At 45.8% G+C, this 22678-nt stretch overlaps 1 protein-coding gene across 3 annotated transcripts in view; it reads right to left on the bottom strand.

Moving 5' to 3' along the window:
- UGGT1 (UDP-glucose glycoprotein glucosyltransferase 1) overlaps nt 1-22678 on the bottom strand; it is a 1185714-nt gene that overhangs the window by 646982 nt on the left and 516054 nt on the right. For all 3 annotated transcript variants that reach the window (XM_069213734.1, XM_069213736.1, XM_069213735.1), the window contains exon 20: nt 14627-14725. In XM_069213734.1, coding sequence (XP_069069835.1) covers nt 14627-14725 — 99 coding nt within the window. The remainder of the gene's footprint in view (nt 1-14626; nt 14726-22678) is intronic.

The following is a 22678-nucleotide window of genomic DNA, read 5'->3' as shown; positions in this document are numbered from 1 at the left end:
AGGAAGGTTGGATAGTGCCCCCATCCATGGATACCCAGAAGATTGGAATACCTACACAAGGAAGCCCAGGTGCATAGGAGCGAAGTGATGTCGGAATCCTTTGTTGGAGTCAAGGGGAGCCACACCTGTCCAGCTGCCAATGCGACCCATGGACCAGGTCGGTGGGACCCAATGGTGGATTCCAGACAAGAAGAACCTTAAAAATAAGGGGACAATGTCCAGATCACTCAGAGGTGCCCAGGCAGTGCAGGTAGGCAATGCCAGTCCTTGTAAAGGTTAAGTTCCTGCAAGTCGGTGAACGAAGAAGTCCAGCTGCAGGGTCCAGAGCAGGGGATGAAGGAAAATCCTTGGAGTTGCCCACACGCTGTTTGGGGACCAGCAAGGTCCAGGAGACTCGACACTGAGGGAAAGTGGGTCAGGGCTGGGCCTCAGCATGCAGGAGAGCTCGAGGAATTGTTGGAGCCCCACGAGTGACCAACTGGCAGCAGACACAGTGAGTCACAAGGAGGCCTGAGCAGCACAAACAAGCATGAGTCCACGCTGAAAGGTGTTGCAGTGTGGAAGCTGAACTTGCTTGTAGAGTGCTGGAGGTTGGGGCTTCTTTGAGCTTGAAGATCTCCTGGAAGAAGAGTCAACAAGCCTTGGTAAGAGCAACAGTAGCAGTGCAGAGGAAGGCAAGCTGACCCGGAGAGGCCCACAGAACCACTACCTGTGTTGCAGAGCTTTTTGATGTCTGTGGGACAGCAGGGTCCACCAGCCAATCGTTATCGTCTTCAGTTGCCTGCGGCTGCAGGGGAGTGACTCCTTCACTCCAAGGGAGATTTCTTCTTGATGCACGCAGAGTCCTTGTGACCCTGGAGGATACACAGCCACGTATGTTGCAGAAATCTTGAGAATCTGGAGCTGGATCTGGAGAAACAATGTTGCAGTGGGAGCCCTCCGAACGGGATGCAGTCTTGTTTCAGTTCCTAAGGCAGACCAGCAGTGGTTCTGGAGGCCATAAGCAGACGAGTGTTGCAGAGAGCTCCTTTGTAGAGTCTTGCTCGATGAATCTGGGGACCTGCCCTTAGGGGAGCCCTTAAGTAGCCTTAAAAATAGGTTGGACACTATCTAGTGACCTACAGGGGTTGGACACTATCTACAGTGACCTACCTATCAGAGGGGGTCAAGGATGTCATCCACCTGGACTAACCAGTCAGATGCTGTCAGGGGCCTCTGCATATCTTATTTACAAGATGGCAGATTCAAGTGGCCACCTGGCAGAGCTTTGTGCTCCTCTCTAGGGGAGGAACGGGACAGAGGGGTGGGTCACTCCCCTGTCATCTGCGTGGTTTCACGCTAGAGCAGGAACCAGGGGATCCTGCACTGCTGCAAACCAGTTTATGAAAGGAGGGCACCAAATGTGCCCTTCAAAGCAGTCTGGTGGTGCTGAGAGGTCAGCCCACCCAGCCCAGAGACACATAGTTCTAATAGGAGAGGAGGTCACACTTCCCTAACTACAGGAAAACCCTTTGTTCTGCCTTCCCCTGCTCGAGTTAAGCTCAGCAGCAGGAGGACAGAACAGTGTCTGGGGTCTGCAGCAGCACAGGCTGGCAGACAGACCCTGCAATGCTGTACAGGCAGATCTGGAGGATCCTCTATGGAACCCCAAGAGTACATGGTGTCATGCAACTAACACTGGAATCTGTGTAGGTGCACAATTCCAACATGTTTGATACCAAACATGCCTAGGTTTGGTGAAGCCATTACGCTGTTGGACTACTCGTGTTCACCAGTGTCCACTATATACTCTAAAATGGCTTCCCCTCACTTACAAAGCCCAGGGAATGTAGACTGGGGTTTGTAGGGGCACCTCTGTTCATGTAGCAGTACCCTCACACTCAGGACCCTTAGGCTGAAGGGCCTACCATAGGGGTGACTTGCAGTGACCGCGATATAAGGCAAATCCTTACATCTAAAGTGAAAGGTGCATGCACCATTTCACACAGGCTGCAATGGCAGGCCTGCAAACACACTTTGCATGGGCTCCCAAGGGGGCATAAGACATGCTTTAGCACATGGGAGATCAATGATGCACCAGTGCCCTGGGTACCTAAGTATCATATACTAGGGACTTACATGGGTGCACCAGTATGCCAATTGTGGAGTGCAAAAAGTTACCATGTAACCAAATTTAGAGGTGAGAGCACTGACACTGGGGTCCTGTTTAGCAGGAACCCATTGCACTACAGTCCAAACATACTGACACCAGGCAAAACGTGGGGGTAACTATACCAGAAAGATGATACTTTCCTACACTAGGTCAGGTGCTTCTTTTCTCCTCTTCTGCTGGTGCTGCTCTTCTGTCACCTTGGGCTTCTTAGGTCATCAGGATCTGAGTTTCAAGTAGTGCCAGGTGGCAGCCAATGGGGTGCCCATCTTTAGGGTGATTACACTCTCTTTACGACCACTTCCTTTAAGAAATTGGCATAACCCTGACCCTAGAGGTCTAATTCCACCAAAAACAAGATGTAGGATTTTAAAATGTGGTGTCCATTTCAGCTTGTCCACCTTAGGAGTGGGAGTGCCAGGATGTGAGCACACCTCCTAATCTAACACATTTTCGCATCTTCTTGCCGCCAAGAAGTCGGGTCAGGATTGGTAAAACTAACACTGGCAACAGTGTTGGTTCACCAGTACGAGATGTTTGATACCAAACATCCCTATCTTCACTGAAGCCCTCATGTAGCCGGGGAACTCATAGTGATCAGTGCCCAGCACATGCATTTAAAATGGCTTCCCTGGTCACTTACTGTGTCTGAGAATCGACAAAGACATAGCAGGGTCATATCTGCTTGTGCAGATTTGCCCTCACATGTAATATAATGCACCCTGTCTTAGGTCTGCAAAGGCAGCTAGGGGGTGACGTATATATGTTGCATGCAGTGTTAGAGGACATGGCACATGGGCTGTGTGCCATGTTGTGTTTTCACTTTTGTCTGCACCAAGACACGCAGCCTGCAATTGAAATTTGTCATGTGCTTGGTGAGGGGCCCAGTTAGGGTAGCACAATTTGTGCTGCAGCAATTAGGGACCCTCTTTAGTACCCCAACCCTTAGGTACCAGGGGTATCATTTACTAGGGACTTAGAGGGTGCTAAAGGAAACAACTGTGCAGTTTTGGGAAAGTGATCTGGCAATGGGGACCTGGTTTACAGGAAACCAGTGCACTTTCAGTCAAATTCACATCAGACACCAAGCAGAAAGTGGGGGCCAAAAAGAGTATTCCTACATCATTCATATTGTTTTCCAGGCAAATGCTAAAATCAAGTACAAATACCCTTTACAGGTTACTAACAAAGATCTCTGGTACAACCTTGTTCCATTTAAGTAGACGATCCTGATCTTTGGTGATTACCTTCTTGGCCCAACAAGAGACCTAATAAATTCCCCAACTGCCCAGTTGAGTTACAAAAAAAATAAATAGGGGATTGTGGTCACTAAACTGACTCCATTTAATCTAAAAATGTTTAACATATCTTGGCAGTTGATATTAAAACATGATTAAATATCCCTCTCCCAGTAAAATATGGGATAGATGCTACTGCCAATTCATTATTGATATGCTGCTTCCCGCTGTCAAGGATAGTCTCAAGCAACTCCCCTTGTGGACTATGCTTGAAGTGGGTCATTTCTAGGCTCTCAAAGAAGGATTCACCCTGTGTTAAATAGCCTAGGGGGCACAGATGTGCATTCAAATCGTCTATAATAAGCACTGAATATGCTAAATTCTGACACTCCTCGTACGAGTCAAGAAGACTTTTAAGACTTGTATTTATTTTGGTATTTTATTTAAACACGTGTTCGGTCAATGAAGACCATTACATGAAAAAAAAAGCAAGGAAAAGAAAAGAGAGGAAAAGAAGAAAAAGAAAAGGAAAACAACAAAAAGCCAAGGAGTCGTAAATACAGTAATAAAATCGATTTGAGTTCAAATGTTTCAGCTAAGTTAGAGTGCTACGACGGTGTTTGCAGGCTGATTGTGCGTGTTTGTCTTGCTTGTTCAGTCTCTTGAAGAAGGTGCCCTAATTTGGCCAAGAATTTAGCCAGTCTGCAGCTGTGCTGTACGTCATCCCCTTTAAAACCTGCCAATATCGCCGGTCTGCATCTGCGCAGCCCCCCTTGGACGCCAAACTGTGGTAGGAGCCTGTTGCGATCTGTTGTGATGCTTTTGCATAGGCACATAATCAACAGGTGTCAGTCATGTTGACTCTTTTCCACCTTGGAAGGTGGGCATATGTTGGAAGGCAGCCCATTCGCTATTTCATAAAGGCTGCTTTAATCCGTGGATTAACTGCTGCTCCCAGATATAGTTTGGCATTAGAGAGCCGTATGATGATAAAACCAGCCAGGCATGGCTTCGTTTCGATAAAGCCTCTTTGTCCTGAAGATGTGAGAGAGACTTGACACCTACTTTCAACTTTTAAGAGTTAGCAAGCGCTTGTTAGCATTAGCCCACTCAAAAGAATAATACAAAATAATCACCACTATGCTTGGGGCTATCTTAAATTTCTTAAAATCCAACTGAACTACTATAAAATTATCTGAACCGGTATCAATTATACGTGAGGTACAAGGAATTTCCAACAACGCTAAAGTGAGTAAACCCACTTTAGCTCTTCCATGTATCGAAGGTATAGCAACCCTAAAGGACGAAAACCCCCCCCCCCCCAAAAAAGAACTTCAAAGGCCCTCCCGAACACTTGTCAAGAGATAACTGGTAGTTCCCATACCCAATTATCAATGCTTTCAAGTTATCCACTGAAGATTCACTGACCTCCAACTTCACCTGCAAGCCCTCCAGTGAACTGAGTAAGATTTTGACAATTTCATCATGTATGGGCTCAAGAGCCGATTCCAAATAATTTTTAGCTGCGACTCCAAAATATTAATGCCCATTGAGGTGGCACTAAAAGAAGGGGTCACTGGGTCATAGGGTGAGCCCTTTCCTGGATTTGGCAACAAAGGGGTAACACACTGGATGCCTCTTGTCTTCATGGTTCTTTTGTCCCACTGGGATCTGCTCACCAGTGTGGATGTCACCATTAAGATGAACCTCCATAGAAGTTGGTCTCTCTGCCAGGGTATCAGCAGTCATCGTAAACCTGTGCACCTCATTCGGGGGTATTATGGGTCCCACTTCCTAATGCCTCGCACAGAAAGTAGTCCCATGTGGGCTAGGAACGTGAACAATTATTTGTGCCATGCCAAATTAATAAATAATATATAGATGCACGCCTACATGGGTTTCTTGATGAATGTACATATGGTATGTTTGATGACTTTCTCCTGCTCCATCCCAAGCCTCAAAATACAGGGTTAAGGGAGGGGGTTTGGCCTGGCCTCTTTAGGGAACAAGCTTCACCTGTGCTCATTCCCGCGTGATGGGACTTGGCAAAACGCTTTATAGTTCTAACAGCAGGTAGGTGAGGATGACGAACGAGGACACTTCCAGGGACCCTAAGGATGACGGTAAACTGAGTCCTCACACCCCTGTAACACAACAGCAAGCACTGTAGACTCCTCCATCTCATCCCATTTGGTGCAGTCTTAATGCGCCAATAGGCACAGAGAGTTGGCAATGCGCCTGTGATTAGTCGCATGCGCTGCAAATGTCTTCCCCACATAATCAATACGCTTACTTTCCTTATCAGGAGGCAGGGTATCCTCACTTCCCTGTGAGTTGGTGCATTTGCAAGCAGTGGTAGTGACGAGGGAGTCTGGTGGTAACAGACCCCTGTGTATTATCAGATGGGATTTTAACTCTGGACATTATGACCCTTGCTCTAATAGGATCCTTAAATATATCTGCTGTGTGTCGAAGCATGCCCTTTAATTTAGGGAGATAATGTGTAGCCCTATGTGTGCTTGAGAGTGTATCGAGGAGGAAATCCTCTTCTAGAGGCTCTTTATGTAACTCCACGCTGTGGAATACAGCAGCTCTGGCTATGACCGCCTGATAAGAAGTAACGTCATCAGGAGGAGAGGGGCAGGCAGAATATAAGTCCAGATCTGTATCCGATGGGGGATCGGCATCATAGGCATACCAGGGATCATCTTGTGTTGGTGGCCCAAATGTATCTCGTGCCCCACCATACCTAGCAGTATCTGATTGAGGAGACCCTTGAGGTGCGATGTCCAAAGGATCCCCCACAAACTGTGGTGGCGAAGGTGAAGCTGGTGGAAGGGGCAAACGGCTGGTGGCCCTGTCCACATCTTCCCACTACTTGGGAGGAACCAACATGTCCAAAGCCTCTTTAAAGTTAGCCTACTTTTAGGTGGTGGTTGTGGAGGTGTTGGAGTCAATGTTTTAGCAAGTATACTTCTGGTGTAGGCTGGATGTGGATCTGCTTTTGTTTAACATCCAGCTGTTTTTGGAATTTATGAAGGATTGTCTCACAGATGTGTCATAACCGGACCTAGAGCTTGGATACAAAGGTTGTGGTGCAGAAGATAATAGCTTAGGCACTGAAGCTCTGCTCGGCAACGAGGTGGTCGACATGAACAGCAACAATTGGCTCACCGACAAAGGTAGAAAAGGCACCAGCTGTTTCAGGACCGAAGTACTCTATGCCAAAGACCAAACCTTCGATTGAGGCTTCGGAGCCGCACCGGAAGGCACAGTGTCCGAACTAGTAGCTCTGTGCCAACCATGGCCGGAAGGCAGTGGTGGACTGAGGACCTCAGAGTGGATTCAGAAGGGATGAATTTCTCTTGAAGGGATCTACAGAATGCCGGGGCGCAGGTGATACCATACTCCTGGGTTGCTGAGCTGTTTAGAGATCAGAGCCGGAACTGCCCTTGACTGAAAACGCCTCTTCCTTCACAGCAGACAGTGACTTTCCTCTTTTCCGGCGTATTCCTTACCTATATCTCTAGTTTCGTCGATGGTTCAGCATGACATTTCCAGGTGACAAGCTTGATGGCCCTGAAAGGTTTTCTTCAAGCAAAAGGATTTTCAGGCATCACAATCTGCTCCCTGTGTTCAGATAAACAAAGGTTACAGACCAAGTGCTGGTCAGTGCGTTGAAACTTTGCATGGCAACGGGTGCAGTAAAGGAAGGGCATCCATTCCATCAACAGTGGGGCATTCTTGGAAGACTGTGATGGAGTCCTAAGGAGGGCCCCAAAGGGGGAGGCCCTCCAGGAGCTGCAGCCAATGTGAACTGAAGGAGATGTAACTTGTGTGCAAATGGGAAATGCGATCAAAACAATACCGAGGAAGAGAATGGGTTACACAAACCAAAAATCAAACCGTGACGCAGTAGAAAAGAAGCGAAAAGACACACATTGGAACCCACCAGCAGAAAAAAAACAATCTAATAATGCAGGCGATGCCCATGTGCATTACCACTGAGAGGAGGAGTCACTACCTTGTGACTCAAAAGACTTCTTCCAAGATAAACTTGCACAATACTAGATGGCAGGTGTATGCAGAACATGTGTATCTATAGCCACACATGCCTAGAACTTATCATTTTTATTCATTTTTCTCAATCGTATACTAAGGGCACTACGCGTCACCATGTGGTAAATCTTGGTGTAGGAATGTACCCTCTTTTTGGCCTGGTTACCCCCACTTTTTGCCTGCTGTCAGTGTGTTTTGACTGTGTTCACTGGGATCCTGCTAACCAGGACCCCAGTGACTGTGCTCTCTCCCACAAAATTTGGTTGTCCCTCACTTTGTACACCCCACAATTGGCATACTTGTGCCCCTATGTAAGCCCAGAGTATATGGTACCCTAGTACCCCGGGCACTGGGGCACCAAGGGTTCCCCAGGGGCAGCAGCATGTATTATGCCACCCATGGGAGCCCATGCAAAATGTGTCTGCAGGCCTGCCATTGCAACCTGCGTGAAAAGGTGCAAGAACCCTTTCACTACTTGTCACTGGACCAGGTCACTCTAAGTCACCTCTATGGCAGGCCGTCCTAGTCCACAGGGCAGGGTGCAAGTACCTGTGTGTGAAGGCACCCCTGCATAAGCAAAGGTGAACCCACGAACTCCAGCTCCATTTTCCTAGACTTCAAGAGTGTGGGGAAGACATTTACCCGTGTGCTGGACATAGGTCACAACCTATGTCCAGCTTCATAATGGTAATTCTGAGCCTAGGCATGTTTTGTATCAAACATTTCTGAATCATACCCCAATACTGTTGCCAGTATTGGTTGTATGATTCCATGCACTCTGGGGTCTCCTTAGAGGACCCCCAGCTTTGCTCCTACCAGTTTGCAGGATTTTCCCAGGCAGCCCATGCTGCTGCCATCCTACAGACAGGTTTCTGCCCTCCTGCAGCTCGAGTAGCTCAAGTCCTTGAAGGCAGAACAAAGAATTACCTTTGGGAGAGGGTGGTAACACCCCCCCCATGGAAATAGGTATTACATTGCTTAGGGGGGGTAGCCTCTCCAAGCCACTGGTATGCTTTGAAGGGCACATTAGGTGCCCTCCTTGCATAAACCAGTTTGCACCAGTCCAGGTCCTTGCTCTGGCACGAAACTGGACAATGGAAAGGGGAGTTACCACTCACCTGTCCGTCACCACCTCAGGGGTGGTGCCCAGAGCTCCTCCAGGTGGCCACTTGATTCTGCCATCTTTAATCCAAGGTGGTCAGAGGCCTCTGGGAGCATCTGAATGGCCAGGTCAGGCAAGTTATATAACAGCCCCCTCCTGATAGGTGGTCACCCTGGTAGGTGACCAATCACCCTCTTAGGCTACATAGGGTCTCCCTCTTGGGTGGGTTCTCAGATTCGACGTGCAGGATTCCTGCAGGACTTCTATGCAACATTTACTTTGACTTCTGGCCACAAGAACCGCAACTAGACTTCACAGGAACATACAATCTGCAGCTCCAGCGATGACATCGCTCTGCAACATTGTTTCTCTGGCTCCTTCATGCAACTGCAACATTTTCCCAGCTGTACATCCTCTGAGGGCAGAAAGTCTTCAGTCTGCAACAAGAAGAAGGAATCTCCCATGGAATGAAGGAGTCACCTCCCCTGCATCTGCAGGCACCAACTGCAACGACTACCGGCTTCATGGGTCCCCTCTCCTGCAACTCTGCATGGATCCTGCAACACAGGTGGTGGTCTTGAGTGATCCTCGGTCCCCTCTACCAGCTGTCCAACTTTAGGAGTGGTGAGTCTTTACCTCTCCTTGAGGACAGTACCCCTGTACACTGCGACTCTTGCAGCTACCAAGGCTTGTTGGCTCTTGTCCCAAGAAATCTTCAGGCTCCATGTAGCTCCGGCCTCTAGCACTCTTCCCTGCAATGTGTAGTCTCCTGCATGCTGCTCCAGCGACTTGGGACTCCTTCCTAGGTGTGCTGAGTGGGCCTATTGTTTACTGTTACTTCACAGTTTTCTATTGCATTGTATGTCCGTTCCTGATTACTAAGGTGTATATAACAATGTGTTTACTCATCTACTAGTAGAGTATTGCCTGTACAGTATTTTATTATTTGGGTCACTAGAATAAATTACCTTTATTTTTGTAACACTGTTTGGTTCTTTCATGTGTGTAAGTGCTGTGTGACTATAAGTGGTATTGCATATGCTTTGCATGTCTCTTAGATAAGCCTTGGCTGCTTATCCACAGTTACCCCTAGAAACCCTGGCTTTCTAGACACTGACTACACCTCACTAATAGGGGATACCTGGACCTGGTTTAAGGTGATAACACCATAGATGCTCACCACACACCAGGCCAGCTTTCCTACACTTGGTCTAAACTTAACCTGAGAATTACCAATATATTTTTGGAGACATGTTTCAGAAACCTACATAGAACAATTCTATTGTGCATGTTTGCCTGGGTTATAACAATCCTTGTCTCTGGTAAAGAAGTGGTAGATCACCAATGTTACAACAAGAGCTTTCACAGTGAACTATGTTCTATGTGTTCCAGCCTGGACAACAGGTTTAAACTACAACACTAAGTAACTGTTTCATTACTGTTGATATTTTCACTAGTACTAATAATTTTGATGAAGATTTGGGAAAATAAATATCACATTTTACTTTTTCTGATAACTTTGCAAAAGTAAGTTTACTTTTCTCCGAGGACAATGTATAAATATACAATGCGACAAAAAGTATTTAATGTACAATTATGTTATCATCATAGCCCTTTCCAGTAAAATTTGTTTTACGCCGTTTTTCAAATTAATGGCTGCAGTATTTACATGAGTTACACTGGCCAGACAAATTCAAAGAACATATGTGTATCATGGCGTTCATCAATAGGAACTCAAAATACAGTGGGCTTCCAAATATACTATTCCAAATGAAGTTTACTTTTGTAGGAAAAATGGACTTCTTTGCAGATGTCCCCCACCTTTTAGCTACTGGATGCTGGTTTTCTACTGACAGTGCACAGAGGACAGCTACACAGACCCCAGTGCCAGAGCTCTTTCCTTAAAAGTAAAATTGGTCTAATTGTTTACAATGGGCACAGACCTTTAGCACCCCTGTAAGTCCCTAGTAATTCTGTACCCCTTGTACCCAGGGCATAAGTAGTAAAGAGGGTCCCTAAGGGCTGCATGATATTTTATGCCACCCTAAGGAACCCACACAGAAATTGCACACAGCCTGCCATCGCAGACTGCGTGTCAGGGTGCAAGCCCCAAGTACAAACACGACAAGGCACTCGTGTGCCATGCCAAAGTCACTGCATGTGTTATATGGAAGTCACCCCTACAGTAGGCTTTAAGGGCCCTAAGGCAGGCTGCATTATAATACATGTGTGGACATGTCTGCATGAGTGGATATGCTCCTGTGATGTCTAGGTCTATTGTTAGATATTTCAAGTGACCAGGCAGCCCATCTTAGAACATGTACTGGACACTGGTCACCACCAGTGAGACAGCCAAATAATAACTGCATGGAAAATAATGTCAAAAACCTCGCCTTAGAAACCCACATTGATACCAGTCTTGGATTTATTATGACATGCACCCAGAGGACACATTAGACGTGGCCCCTGAAACCTACTAGTCCTCTAGTGTACTAGCTGACTGGTATCAACCAGCCTCCCACCACAGAGGAGTTTCTGACCCCCTGGAGGTGAAGGCTCCACTCTCAGAGGTCAGAAACAATGCCTGCTTTGGCAGGAGGTGTTTACACCCCCTCCAACAGGAAGGCTAGTGAATTAGCTTGTTAAGGCAGGGAGCTTCAGAGAGCACACCGCCTTTGCTATGCGAGCACGACATCCCCCACACTTGAAGAATGCCACCTCTGGCATTGAAGCCTATTGGCACCAGGAGAGGTGGAAAATTAGCAAGACAGGTGACATGACAGACAAGCTGAGCCAACCCAGGCGGTGGGGGGGGTAGGGTGGGGGGGGGGGGGGTGGATTCAGCCTGAAGGGAAACATGAAAAAAGGGAAATCCACCATCTTGTGTGTGGTGGGATTAGGAACTCTGGGGCGGTGTGATGCCCACTGGAAGTGCCATCTAGGGGGGTGTAGTGACCCCAAGGGTAAGTAGCCCATTGGATACTCCCCTTAATGCCCTTAAATTGAGTATTTAGGGGATCCATGACACCAAGAAAACAGATCAAGTGAAATTTCAACTAATGGGAACCGAGGACGAAAGACCAAAGAGAGCGAAAACCACCAGGAGTGGTACAAAACCATGCAAGGTTGCTTGCACTTCGACAATCGCTGGACCAATTTTGCAATGAGCTGGACATCCTCCTCAAAACCCTTGGCGGACGGGCCAGCACCTTAACAACCGGAAAAGATCTCCCTTGGAGCAGAGGACCTGCTTCCCTCCATCTGCAGGCACCACTTGCAAAGTCTGGTACTCTGTCACGTTGGCCACCTGTGGTACTGGACCCCCTACAGCAACAAAGGCTTGTTGACGGTCTAATCCGGACTCCAACAGTACCGAAGCAGATCTACCATCTAGGGATGTCCGGACCCACAAGGCCAGTCATGAGTGTGGCCCCACTACCTTGTTTCCCCTCTTCACCAGATCATCAAGACCCAAAGTGAGTCTATGGTCACTGCGACCCAACGCCTCAAAGCACCCCTGCACCCGAGCCCCACAGCCTAACTCCGAGAGAGGCAACAGTGCCAACGGAGTCCTGAGACCTTCAGAAGCTGAGCCTACCTACGGGTTTGACCAGACTGGTCCTCTGGTTGCATCCTGCAGGCAAGAACAAAGACCCTCAAGGATCTTCAGCAGCATGACCAGACACCTTAAAGCACAACTGCACACAAATTCCACAGCCCGAGTTAGAGTGGACCAATAGCGCCCCTGTGTGCCCAAGAACCTCAGCACCCCCTTGGGTTCTGCTGAACACGTCAAGCAGCCTCTTTTTCCCAGGACTGTTTCTCATTAAAGTGAATTGGTCACCCAATGCTGTAACACACCTCTGCACCCAGATGCCCCAGTTAACACCCCCACCCCAAGTGAACTCTTGGTGCTGGCTTGGACCTTGCCCCATACTGACTAACTCCCGAAGACTGGTCCCATAAGTCTTGCTAAGTCCTCGAATACAGTATATGTCTTTCCGCCATAGGATAACATTACGGCTTTTAGGATATATTGCAGTGCATTTTGTAAGTCTTAAAAAATCACCATCTTAAAAAGTACTTAACTGATTACGATGATCTTGGTGTCTAAATCAATTTAAAAATCTGTGTTATTTTTATAAATTGGTGTCGGATTTCTTTATTGAGTACTGCTCGCCCACATTACCACAAAAGGTTGTCATTTTAACCCTTCCCAGCCAATAAGGGCTGCCCAGGACTATCTGCATAGTGCCCTCTTACACTGGTACACTACATAGATAGCAAAAATCTTACATTTTAATTTGACAACAAAACAAAAATACAAGAAAAAGAGAAAATAAGAAGAGAAAACTTCTCCCAATTAAAACACATGCAAATGTCTCCACAAATTGTACAAGATAAAACATTATGAACCTTTGGAACTAAGCATTTTCTGAAAGTTAGAAACAATAAAATACAATTTTCAGAGTGTCACAGAATATCATCACATGCACCTGAGATTGGACTTTCTCAAAGCATAATGAACATATTTGCTTAGCTGTCATCATTTTTTCCAGGATCCTCTTATTTCAAGTAATGGCCTCTGACTGAACCTTAATTTTAACATCCACTATTTAATGTTTAAGGACTGGATGGAAACTAGATATTGGTGTGGGAGACCTGTCGGGTCAGAATTAAATACATGCAAATATTTAGAGGGTTGCAATACATTCTGGAAGATCTAATTCATGGATTTATCGTTGCTTTTACCCTATTACTCCACAATGTGTGAGTTGTGGCACTGCAGCTTTCTTCAGGATGTAAATTCAATAAGAAAAATATTAAACAATTATTCAAGAATCACTGACCACTAATATGAATTTCTAGTTGCTATTTTGATGGTATACAAAGAGGGTTCTCTCCTTAGTTGTGTAAATTTGGTGACAATATGTTAAGACACTTCCATAATATTAACATACAATGTTTGTGATACATAGTTCCTTCCTAAGGGCGAATTCTGGTGAGCATTTATCCAACCTCAGCCAATACTTCCAAATCGATATTTCAGCAGATTGTATTTTCTTACCGCCTTTCTGCTCTACCAAAGTCTTTCCTATCCAAGGTTCATCATATTTCTCTTGCTCATGACGGATCATCATTTAAAGCTGGGTAAACACTCTAGATGATTCTTTTAATCCATACATTTTTTAAAAAATTTTGTACCTTCCAGTCTGAGCAGGTCACAATACCATAATTATCCAAACAGACACCAGTCAAATTAACACACTGTCATTAAAGAAAAAGGGTTCCTTTCCTTTTAATCTTGACTTCAGATGAACATTTAGAGACATCTAGTGGATAATGAATGTGGGGGTGAGTAATGGATGGAAAAGCTGAACACACTCTTTATTCCTTTTTGTCACAAAAGCATTTTCCAACACAAAACACTTCCGTATCAATTATTGTTTCTTTTGGAACAAAATAGTTTATACAAAATGAATGACAATATTGAGCTCAAGTATGTTTTGTCTATGGTATCTAGCATTTGGATACGTATGATCACTACAAAACGATTCATCTTGAAAGCTTAGTATATACGGACTATTCCTGCTGTACTTTCAGATATCAATTTTTCCAAGGACATATTTTCCACAAAATACGTGTTGGTTCTTTTTCTTAACTAATGAAAATTCAAAAAGAATTTTCAAGTATTACCTGAGATTGATTAATGAAATACTCCACATCGTGCCTCCTATGTCACCTCCCCTCAATTTTATAATATATAGTCTAAGCACATTTTTTGTAGAACACTTGTCCAACAAAACAAATAAACATCTTTAAAAGAGGCTAGAGGCCATGTTTTCAAAGCCATTCAGAAAACTAAAGTTCTAGTGAGTCTATGGAAAACAACATTATGCATAAGTTTATAACTTATGCTTTATGTGCCGCATTTGGAATTCCTTACAGTTCTCAAGTCACATTTCCAGTTGACAGCCAAGTCAATTACTTAAAGGCCAGTTTAGTTACGAACCTGGAAACATTCATTTGAATGTTCCCTCTTACTTTCATTTCCTACCAATGGTCTCTACCCATTACCTTTCTTGGTCAGGTAGTTCATGCTGTTGGCCACAGCCGCAGTTTTCTCTTTGGAGTCCAAAACTGTAAATCTTGCGTAATCATCGACAAAATGATTATCTGCTCAGAAGAAAACAAAAGTGTTACTATAATTAGGTTAAAAAACAATGAGAAAGGCTCACACTGCTTCCAATAACCAACCATCATAGGCAGAAATTGTTGCACATGATCCATAAAGAAAACTCCGTCAGACCACATTACTACTGTTCTTGGAAAGCCACTGCAAACAAACTTTCCTAAAGGGCATATAACAGGTTCTATGACTTTCCTAGGCACGTAAAGGGGGAAGATATCTGATCTCCGCCAGAACGTTTTAAATATCTTCATGCTGATCATGTTTCTGATTGTTTCTCAGCCAGTAAAACACTTTAAGGTGGCAAATAGAGACTGACACTTGTCACAAGAATAAATAAAATCTACAGCTTTGCTAAGACCGAATATATTATTATTCTACAAAATCAATGTCATGCTATCACAACTAAACAAATGGAAGCAGGACGTGTTTTCTTTTCTGCAGCATTGCTTCTATTTTGCTACGTTCCTTTGTTCTCTCGAACTAGTAGGAGGCTGGCTCAGTATATAGTGTACACCTACAGGTGAGGTACTGTGTACTGAGTCCAGGCAACCGTTAGTGATAGTGTAGGCGGCTCTAGCTAACCAGAGCTCTCATAAGAGTAGCTGTGGAGAGCAGCTAAGGCTTATCTCGGAAGGTGTGAAGCGGGTGCAATTACCAAACAGGTCAGTTAGTGAAGTACACACATGAAAGAACCACACCAGTGTTAGGAAAATATGTAATGTTTATTTTAACACACTCTAGAACTAACTTTTGTATATCTCCTAACCGGAGATATGGACATACAAAAATATACTTAGCAACGGGTAAGTAAAGAAATGAAAATACATGGACACCCAGTTGTGGGCGAGGGCACCCGGGGGGAAGTGTATGGCAAACCACATACTAAAAAAATGGAAAGTGAAAATCGCTCCCAACCCACACTGCCACCAAAGGACCCTTAGGACTGGGGAAGTACTAAAACCCCAAAGGTAAGTAGGCAGAATTGATTCCCTAGGCACCCGTGTGCAGAGTAGAAATCTCGGTCAGTGTCCATAGGCTAACATAGGGAAGTCGCTGTTAGAGTTTTCACGTTTTAGGACCTTACCAAGAGGACCTCTGAGGAAACCTATTGGGACAAGGGAGGCTGGATAGAGCCCCTACCAGTGGATACCCAGAACAGTGGAGTACCTACACCAGGGAGCCAGGAGCATAAGGGTGAATTTGTGTCAGAACGTCCCGCTAAAGTCAATGGGGACTTCAGTTGTCCAGCTGCTGTCGCGATGGGTGGACTAAGTCGAAGGAACCCAAGTATGGATTCCGGAAGCAGAGGACCTAAGGAGAGAGGAGACAGAGTCCAGACCACCCGGAGGTGCCCAGACGGGGCAGGAAGACAATGCCAACCCTTTCTCTGATGCTTCTTGAAAGACGGTGGATGAAGAAAGTGCAGCTGTGGAGTCCAGGCGATGCAGGAGGATCCCAAGAGTCATCTACGAGCTGCCCCACCCGGACATCGGATTGCAGAGGGGTCAGTGGTCAACAGGACCACCAACAAGCCATGGATTTGTGGTGACCAGCAAGGTCCAGATGATCCACACTTGGCAGGTAGATCAGTGCTAGACCTCAGTAAGCAGGAGAGCCAGCACGACTTGTTGGAGTCCCCCAGCAGGACACTCAGGCAGCAGGCGCAAGGACTCACAGGGAGGCCTCAGCAGCACACCTAAGAGTGATGCCCACAATGCAGGAGTTGCAGAGAGGACGTTGTTCTTGTAACTAGAGAGTGCTGGAGGCAAGGGCTTCTTGGACCTTGGAGGTCTTCGGACTGAAGAGCCAACAAGCCTTTGCAACGACAAGCAGATGCGGTGCACAGGGGTTCTGGTCAAGCAGCTTCAACAAGGGACCACAAGCTTCCTAGTTACAAGGAAGATAGGTCGCACCTCCGGGGAGCCACAAAACCACCACCTACGTTGCAGAGCCTTGGAGAGTCTGTGGGACAGCAGGATCCACAAGTCGGTCGTCGAGGTGCCTGCAGATGCAGGGGAGTAACTCCTTCACTCCAAGGGAGATTCCTTCTTGCTTTCCTAAGTGCAGGCAGAGTCCCAGAGACTCTGGAGGATGAATAGCCACAGGGTTGCAGAAGTCTTTGCAGAATTTGGAAACAAAGTTGCAGTAGGAGCCCACCTACTGGTTATGGTCTTGCTTCTGGTTCCTGCAAAGAACAGCAGTGGTTCTGGTGTCCAGGTTGCAGAAGTGTCTTGCAGCGGAGACTTGCAGATCGTTCATCAGACAAATCTGGGGTCCCACCCTTAGGGGAGCCTTTAAGTAACCCAGGAAGAGGGTTGGTCACTAACTGAAATGACCCACCTATCAGTGGGAGTCAGGGATGTCACCTAACCCGACTAACCAGTCCGATGCTCACAGGGGCCTCTGCTCATCGTATTTCCAAGATGGCAGAATCAAGTGGCCACCTGGCAGAGCTCTGTGCACCTCCCTAGGGGAGGAGCTGGACAGGGGGGTGGTCACTTCCCTGTCATGTGGGTGGTTTCACGCAAGAGCAGGAACCGGGGGTTCCTGCACTGGTGCAAACCGGTTTAGGCAAAGACTACACCAAATATGGCCTTCAAAGCAGTCTGGTGGTGCTCAGATGCACCCCACCCCAGCCCAGAGACATCTATTTCTAAAGAAGAGGTGGTCCAATTCTATCTCAAAAGGAACTTCTTTGTTCTGCCTTCCTCCTGCTTGAGTTAGGCTCAGCAGCAGAGGGGCAGAACAGTGTCTGGGGTCAGCCGCAGCACGGGCTGGCATGCAAACTCTGCAAGGCTGTGCAGGCAGACTTTGGGGAATCCCATAGGAACCCCCAGAGTACACGGTATCATGCAAATAACACTGGAATCAGTGTAGTTGCATGATTCCAACAAGTTTGATACCAAACATGCCTAGGTTTGGTGAAGTCATTATGTAGTTGCACAACTCGTGTTGATCAGCGTCCACTACACATCTTAAGATGGCTTCCCCGAACTTAAAATGCCCAGGGAATGGAGTCTGGGGATTGTAGGGGCACCTCTGCTCATGCAGGGGTGCCCTTACACTTATAACCATGCACCCTGCCCTTGGGCTGAAAGGCCTACCTTAGGCGTGACCTCCAGGGTAAAGTGCAGTGGCCATGTGTAGTGAAATATGTGTTTTGACCACTGAATGAATTGGACCACTTTGCACCTGGATTAGCTGTCTAGTGTTCACCAGTTACAGGCTACGTTTTGTATTCAGTTTAGCCTTAAATGAATTCTGCCTATTGACTTTATTGTAGCATTAGACACTGCCATTATAAAGGCTGCCCGTAATTTTCCACATTGTAAACTGTGCATTCTGTCTTGTTTTCCTGCTTTTTCTCATAAAGGGCTTTGGTTGATGAGGATGTACTCAGACGGCAGGGAACAGCCTTGTTTTGACTTGACATCTTGGGATTGTGGCCAAACCCCAACGTGTTATTTTCAAAGCATACCAAAACTAGCCAGCACGTTTGAATCGCGAAAGGAGGTTATTTTCAGAAAGCTGCTTTGGTTTTAAAGATATAAAAAGACCCAGTGCGACAGTGAGGATTGGCATGACCTCAATCAAGGGTTCACACGTTGAACGCCTGATATAGAGTTCCCGTGAGGACTTAGACCTCTCTTTCTCTCAGTCGAACAGGGTCATCATCTTGCTGGCATGAGAAAGATGAAGCACCTGGCTCTACAGTGATACATTTTTTATTCATTATCTGCTTTGCATTATAATATAGATACATAAATTTGCTGTGCATATTGCAGTGGAGAATCATTTTGTTATGTTTTCATTTCATTGCTGTGACTATTATTAAATGTGTGCTTTCAACATGCTAATCTCCTTTTAGGAACCTCACATAGTGAAATAATAAATGTCTTCTTTGGACTAAGAAGTGCATTCCAGAGATTTTTGTCAGCTCGGTCATTAATGAAAAGCAAAACACCATGATATAAGGCAAACCTTATATCTGGAGTGTAAGGTGTGTGCGCCATTGCACACAGGCTACAATGACAGGCCTGTAATCACAGTCTGCATGGGCCTCTGTGGGTGGCACAATGCATGTTGCAGCCCATGGGGGACCTCTGGTGTACCAATACCCTAGGTACCTAAGTACCATATACTAGGGGGCAAGGGTCTTCAAACTGGGGGGCCTCAAGTGATCCGGGGGGGGCGCGCAAGGGGGAGTCCGGCTCTGGCAAAAAGAGGCATAATGTAGATAACACTGCTTTTTTTTTTTTAAGCAGAAAAACACTGATTGCATTTTTCAAAAGGTAACCGAACTTAACTGCAAAGTTTAAATAAGTCTAGACATATTTAAATATTTCCAACTTAATAGAATAATTGTGAAAAATTCTGAAGGGGCCGCGATTATATAATTTTCCCCATGTGGGTGTGGGGTGCGGCATTAAAACGTTTGAGAACCACTGTACTAGGGACTTACATGGGTGCACCAGTGTGCCAATGAAGGGGTGTAAAAGTTACCTTGCAACTAAATTTAGGGGAGAGAGCACCGACACTGGGGTCCTGGCTAGAAGAACCCCAATGTACTAGTCTAAACACACTGAAACCAGGCAGAAAGTGGAGGCAACTATTCCAGAAAGGTGCTACTTTCCTACAGACCTGACATAGCATTTCATGATAAAAATTAAAGTGAACATGACTGGGTACAAATTGCACATAACACTGGGGTGCAACAGAATCTAAACAAAAAATATTTCAAATTGTCTGGAGGAGGGAGAACAGTGGGGTGATATGCAGCAGGTCTCATCAGCCTTCGCATAGTAGGCCAAAAGCCTGACAACTATTGCATGATTCACCAAAGTACACACAGTTTTACGGTGTCTAAGATTTTAGGCATGGCCCAACTAGGTAGGACTTGCCCAACTGGAGCTCATTGTCTTGAGAACATGAAGAGCATTTGAGGCAAACCCCACTCTTAACTGTCCTCTCTCAGCTCAGGGAGACTAGGAGAAACTTTTAAAGGTTGCAGAGAGTCTGTTCATTTCATCCCCTGTGACCGCTGTTCCATTTAAAAGTAATATTAACTGAAAGCCAACAAATGGAGCTACCCGCTACAGCACAGGCAGATACAATACAATCAAAATAATATTAATAGTCCATGACTCCTGATATTCAGATTAGCACTGACATGTTTAGGTTGGGGCATTCACAAAACTCTTATTGGCCCATTGAAGGCTCGTTTCACAGGGAGAGATCAATTCAGTAAAAAAAAAAAAAGTGCACACAAACTTACAAAAGAAAACAAAAGGGTTACTTACCAGTAGGAGCAGTTCTGCAGCTTGAACAGTTTTCTGGATTCACATGCTGTGAATTATTCTGTCATCTAGTGGTTTGGTCCGGAACTGTTGTTTCTGGGTTACTACCTTTGGCACAAACTACGAGTTTGTTCTGAGAACCACCTTGTCCTTGTGTATTTGCAAGTATGGTTCATGCATTGTTAGCGCCTGCAGTTCGCTTTCTCTGCGTAGAGATGTGATTGCGATTAGGAACGCTGTCCTGAACGTTAGTAATTTGAGATTTGTTTTGTGCATAGGTTCAAAGAGCTTTGTAATTAACTGCTTTAGCACGGTGTTCAGGTTCAATAGGCGGCTGGAACGGATGTTGGTGGAGCGATTTCTTCAGCTCCTTTTAGGAATCTACTCACCACTGAGGATGTGAATAAGATGTTGCATGAAGTGCCCTGGTGTAAGCTACTTTAGCTGCCAAATGTGCAATGTAAGGATGAATAGGTTGGGCTGGTATCTAGTAGGTGAGTGAGCTACGTTGACACAGTTTCCTGTCCAGTCCTTGTCTCCACTTATTTGTCATTTGGGCACCAGTGAATGCATCTTCCCCATTTTGCTGCATTGCATTTCCTTGTAGTAGCCTTTCAAGCTTCTTTAAGGATTTCCATTGCCCTAGGCAGTAGTTGGAGGTGTCCAAATTCTAAGCCTTCAGGAGGCAGGCTGCTAGGCTGAGTGTTGCTGGCTCCGGGTGGCACACTCACCCTCCTGAACAGACGCTTTCACTGCTCACCGCGCCTCCCCGGCTTGAATCTCTAAGGTCTTGTCTCTACGGCTTATCAAGGCCTCCCATACCATTCTTTACCTACGTGCTCAATTACCTAATCACCCTGTTGCTGCTCAGGCAGCCTTACCACTCTGAATTTCCTCAATTTACAAAGATCTCTATCACCTATTCCAGCCCACAGATCTAATTAACATTGATTACTCAGGCCGGACGGCCCAGCCTTGATGAAGTCACTTGTGTGACGAAATACGTGTTGGCTGTTTATCCATGACGATTATCATGCTCTACAACACCTACGAATAAAGGCACTTTCTACTAACAAGACTCTGGACGTTTTCGTCAACCTCAAACTTTCGCTTACCTTCAACATACCATCAGGGTTTCTCATCCCTGCAATACTATTGGACACAACATTCTGTGTGCTCTGGCCACATTTTTTTTCTCTAGGCTTGGTTGTGGGTATTCTGTTACTCACTTTTGTGCCTGCTGGGTAGTAGGGCACTCGGCCTGATTGCACCAGACATTGTTCTTCCATATATATTTGCTAAAAACTACTGTGTTAATACCTAGAAGTGCGGCTTCCGTCACCCTTACTATCCTTGTGTTTCCTCCTGAATTGTTAGCAGGTCTTGCTCTGCTTTGCTTATCATCATTTGATCCCTGGACATTTCCAGTAAGTCCGAGTACTGAGTTTGTCTGACCGATTGTGGCACTAAGAGAACGAGATGTGTCCGTTGTTGTCTGGCTTTCTCCAGCTCCTTTGGTGTTAGGGGTATTTTGGACGAAAGACATAAGCAAATATCCCTGACCATTTTAATGGCAGGGCATTCCCTTCTGATTGGTGGTGTTGAAACCTGGAGGTGAAGTGTTGGCATTCTGCATTCTTTGCTGTTGTGAACATCTCTATTTCTGGTCTTTCCAAGACGTTAGAAATCTACTCCTGTACCAGTTGCTTTAGCTACTATTCGTGTTAGCTGCTTTCTTGTCTGTTCCATCTGTCCGCTTCTGTGCTTTCTTTTCCTGGTAGGTGTATTGCTTGCAGTGCGATCTTCTTTGGTATTGTCCATTGCCATATCTCTTGGGCTAGCCTTATCAGAGTGAATATTTTTGTTCCTCCCTGTTTGTTGAGGTAAAAAATCGTTGTTGTGTTGCCTGGTTGTATTAGCACAGTTTCACCCATGATGTGTGTTTGGAATGCCTTCAGGGCTAGGAAAATTATTTTAATTATTTCTAGGTAGTTGATGTGCTTCAGCCCATCTGTCTTCGTCCATTGTCCCCATACCTTCAGGTTTCCTGTGTGTGCTCCCCAGCCCTTGAGGGAGCATAAGTTATAATGGTCACTTTTGGAGTCGGTGTCTTGAATGGTCTCCCTACCGTCGCGTCCATGGATTTCCACCATTGTGCTTCCTTTTGTATCTTTGCTGTGACTACCACTAGATCCTCCCAACTCCCTGTGGCTTGTGACCATTTAGTGCAGATCTATTCTTGGAAAGTACGCATGTGCACTCTTGCATGTGATACTAGCGACATGCATGATGCCATCATGAAAAACGTAAAGAGAGGTAGGAGATCTTTACCCCGCCCTACAATCTCCAAATCCGTTAGCAACTCCACATAAAAAAGTAGGACAAGTATGAGATCCACACACTCAATTCCTAAAGCCTTAACCTTCAGTACCCCTATTTTCCACTATTATCCCCTAATATACATCCGTTTATGGATGGAAAAGCCTCACCCACGTGAGTGGCATGCTTCATCCTTGGCCAGTTTGCACTGTCGGGTTAAGATGGTACAAACCCAGTGGCCTCCACCTTGACCCAAAGAAAGTCTGGCCAAGGGGTGCTCAGAATAATGTATGTGCTGGTACAGGTAGGGGACCAACTGTC

The sequence above is a fragment of the Pleurodeles waltl genome, chromosome 11, assembly GCF_031143425.1.
Source record: "Pleurodeles waltl isolate 20211129_DDA chromosome 11, aPleWal1.hap1.20221129, whole genome shotgun sequence".
Classification (NCBI taxonomy): domain Eukaryota; kingdom Metazoa; phylum Chordata; class Amphibia; order Caudata; family Salamandridae; genus Pleurodeles; species Pleurodeles waltl.
The sequence above is the reverse complement of the archived record's forward strand: the minus strand, read 5'-3'. Positions and strand labels throughout refer to the sequence as shown.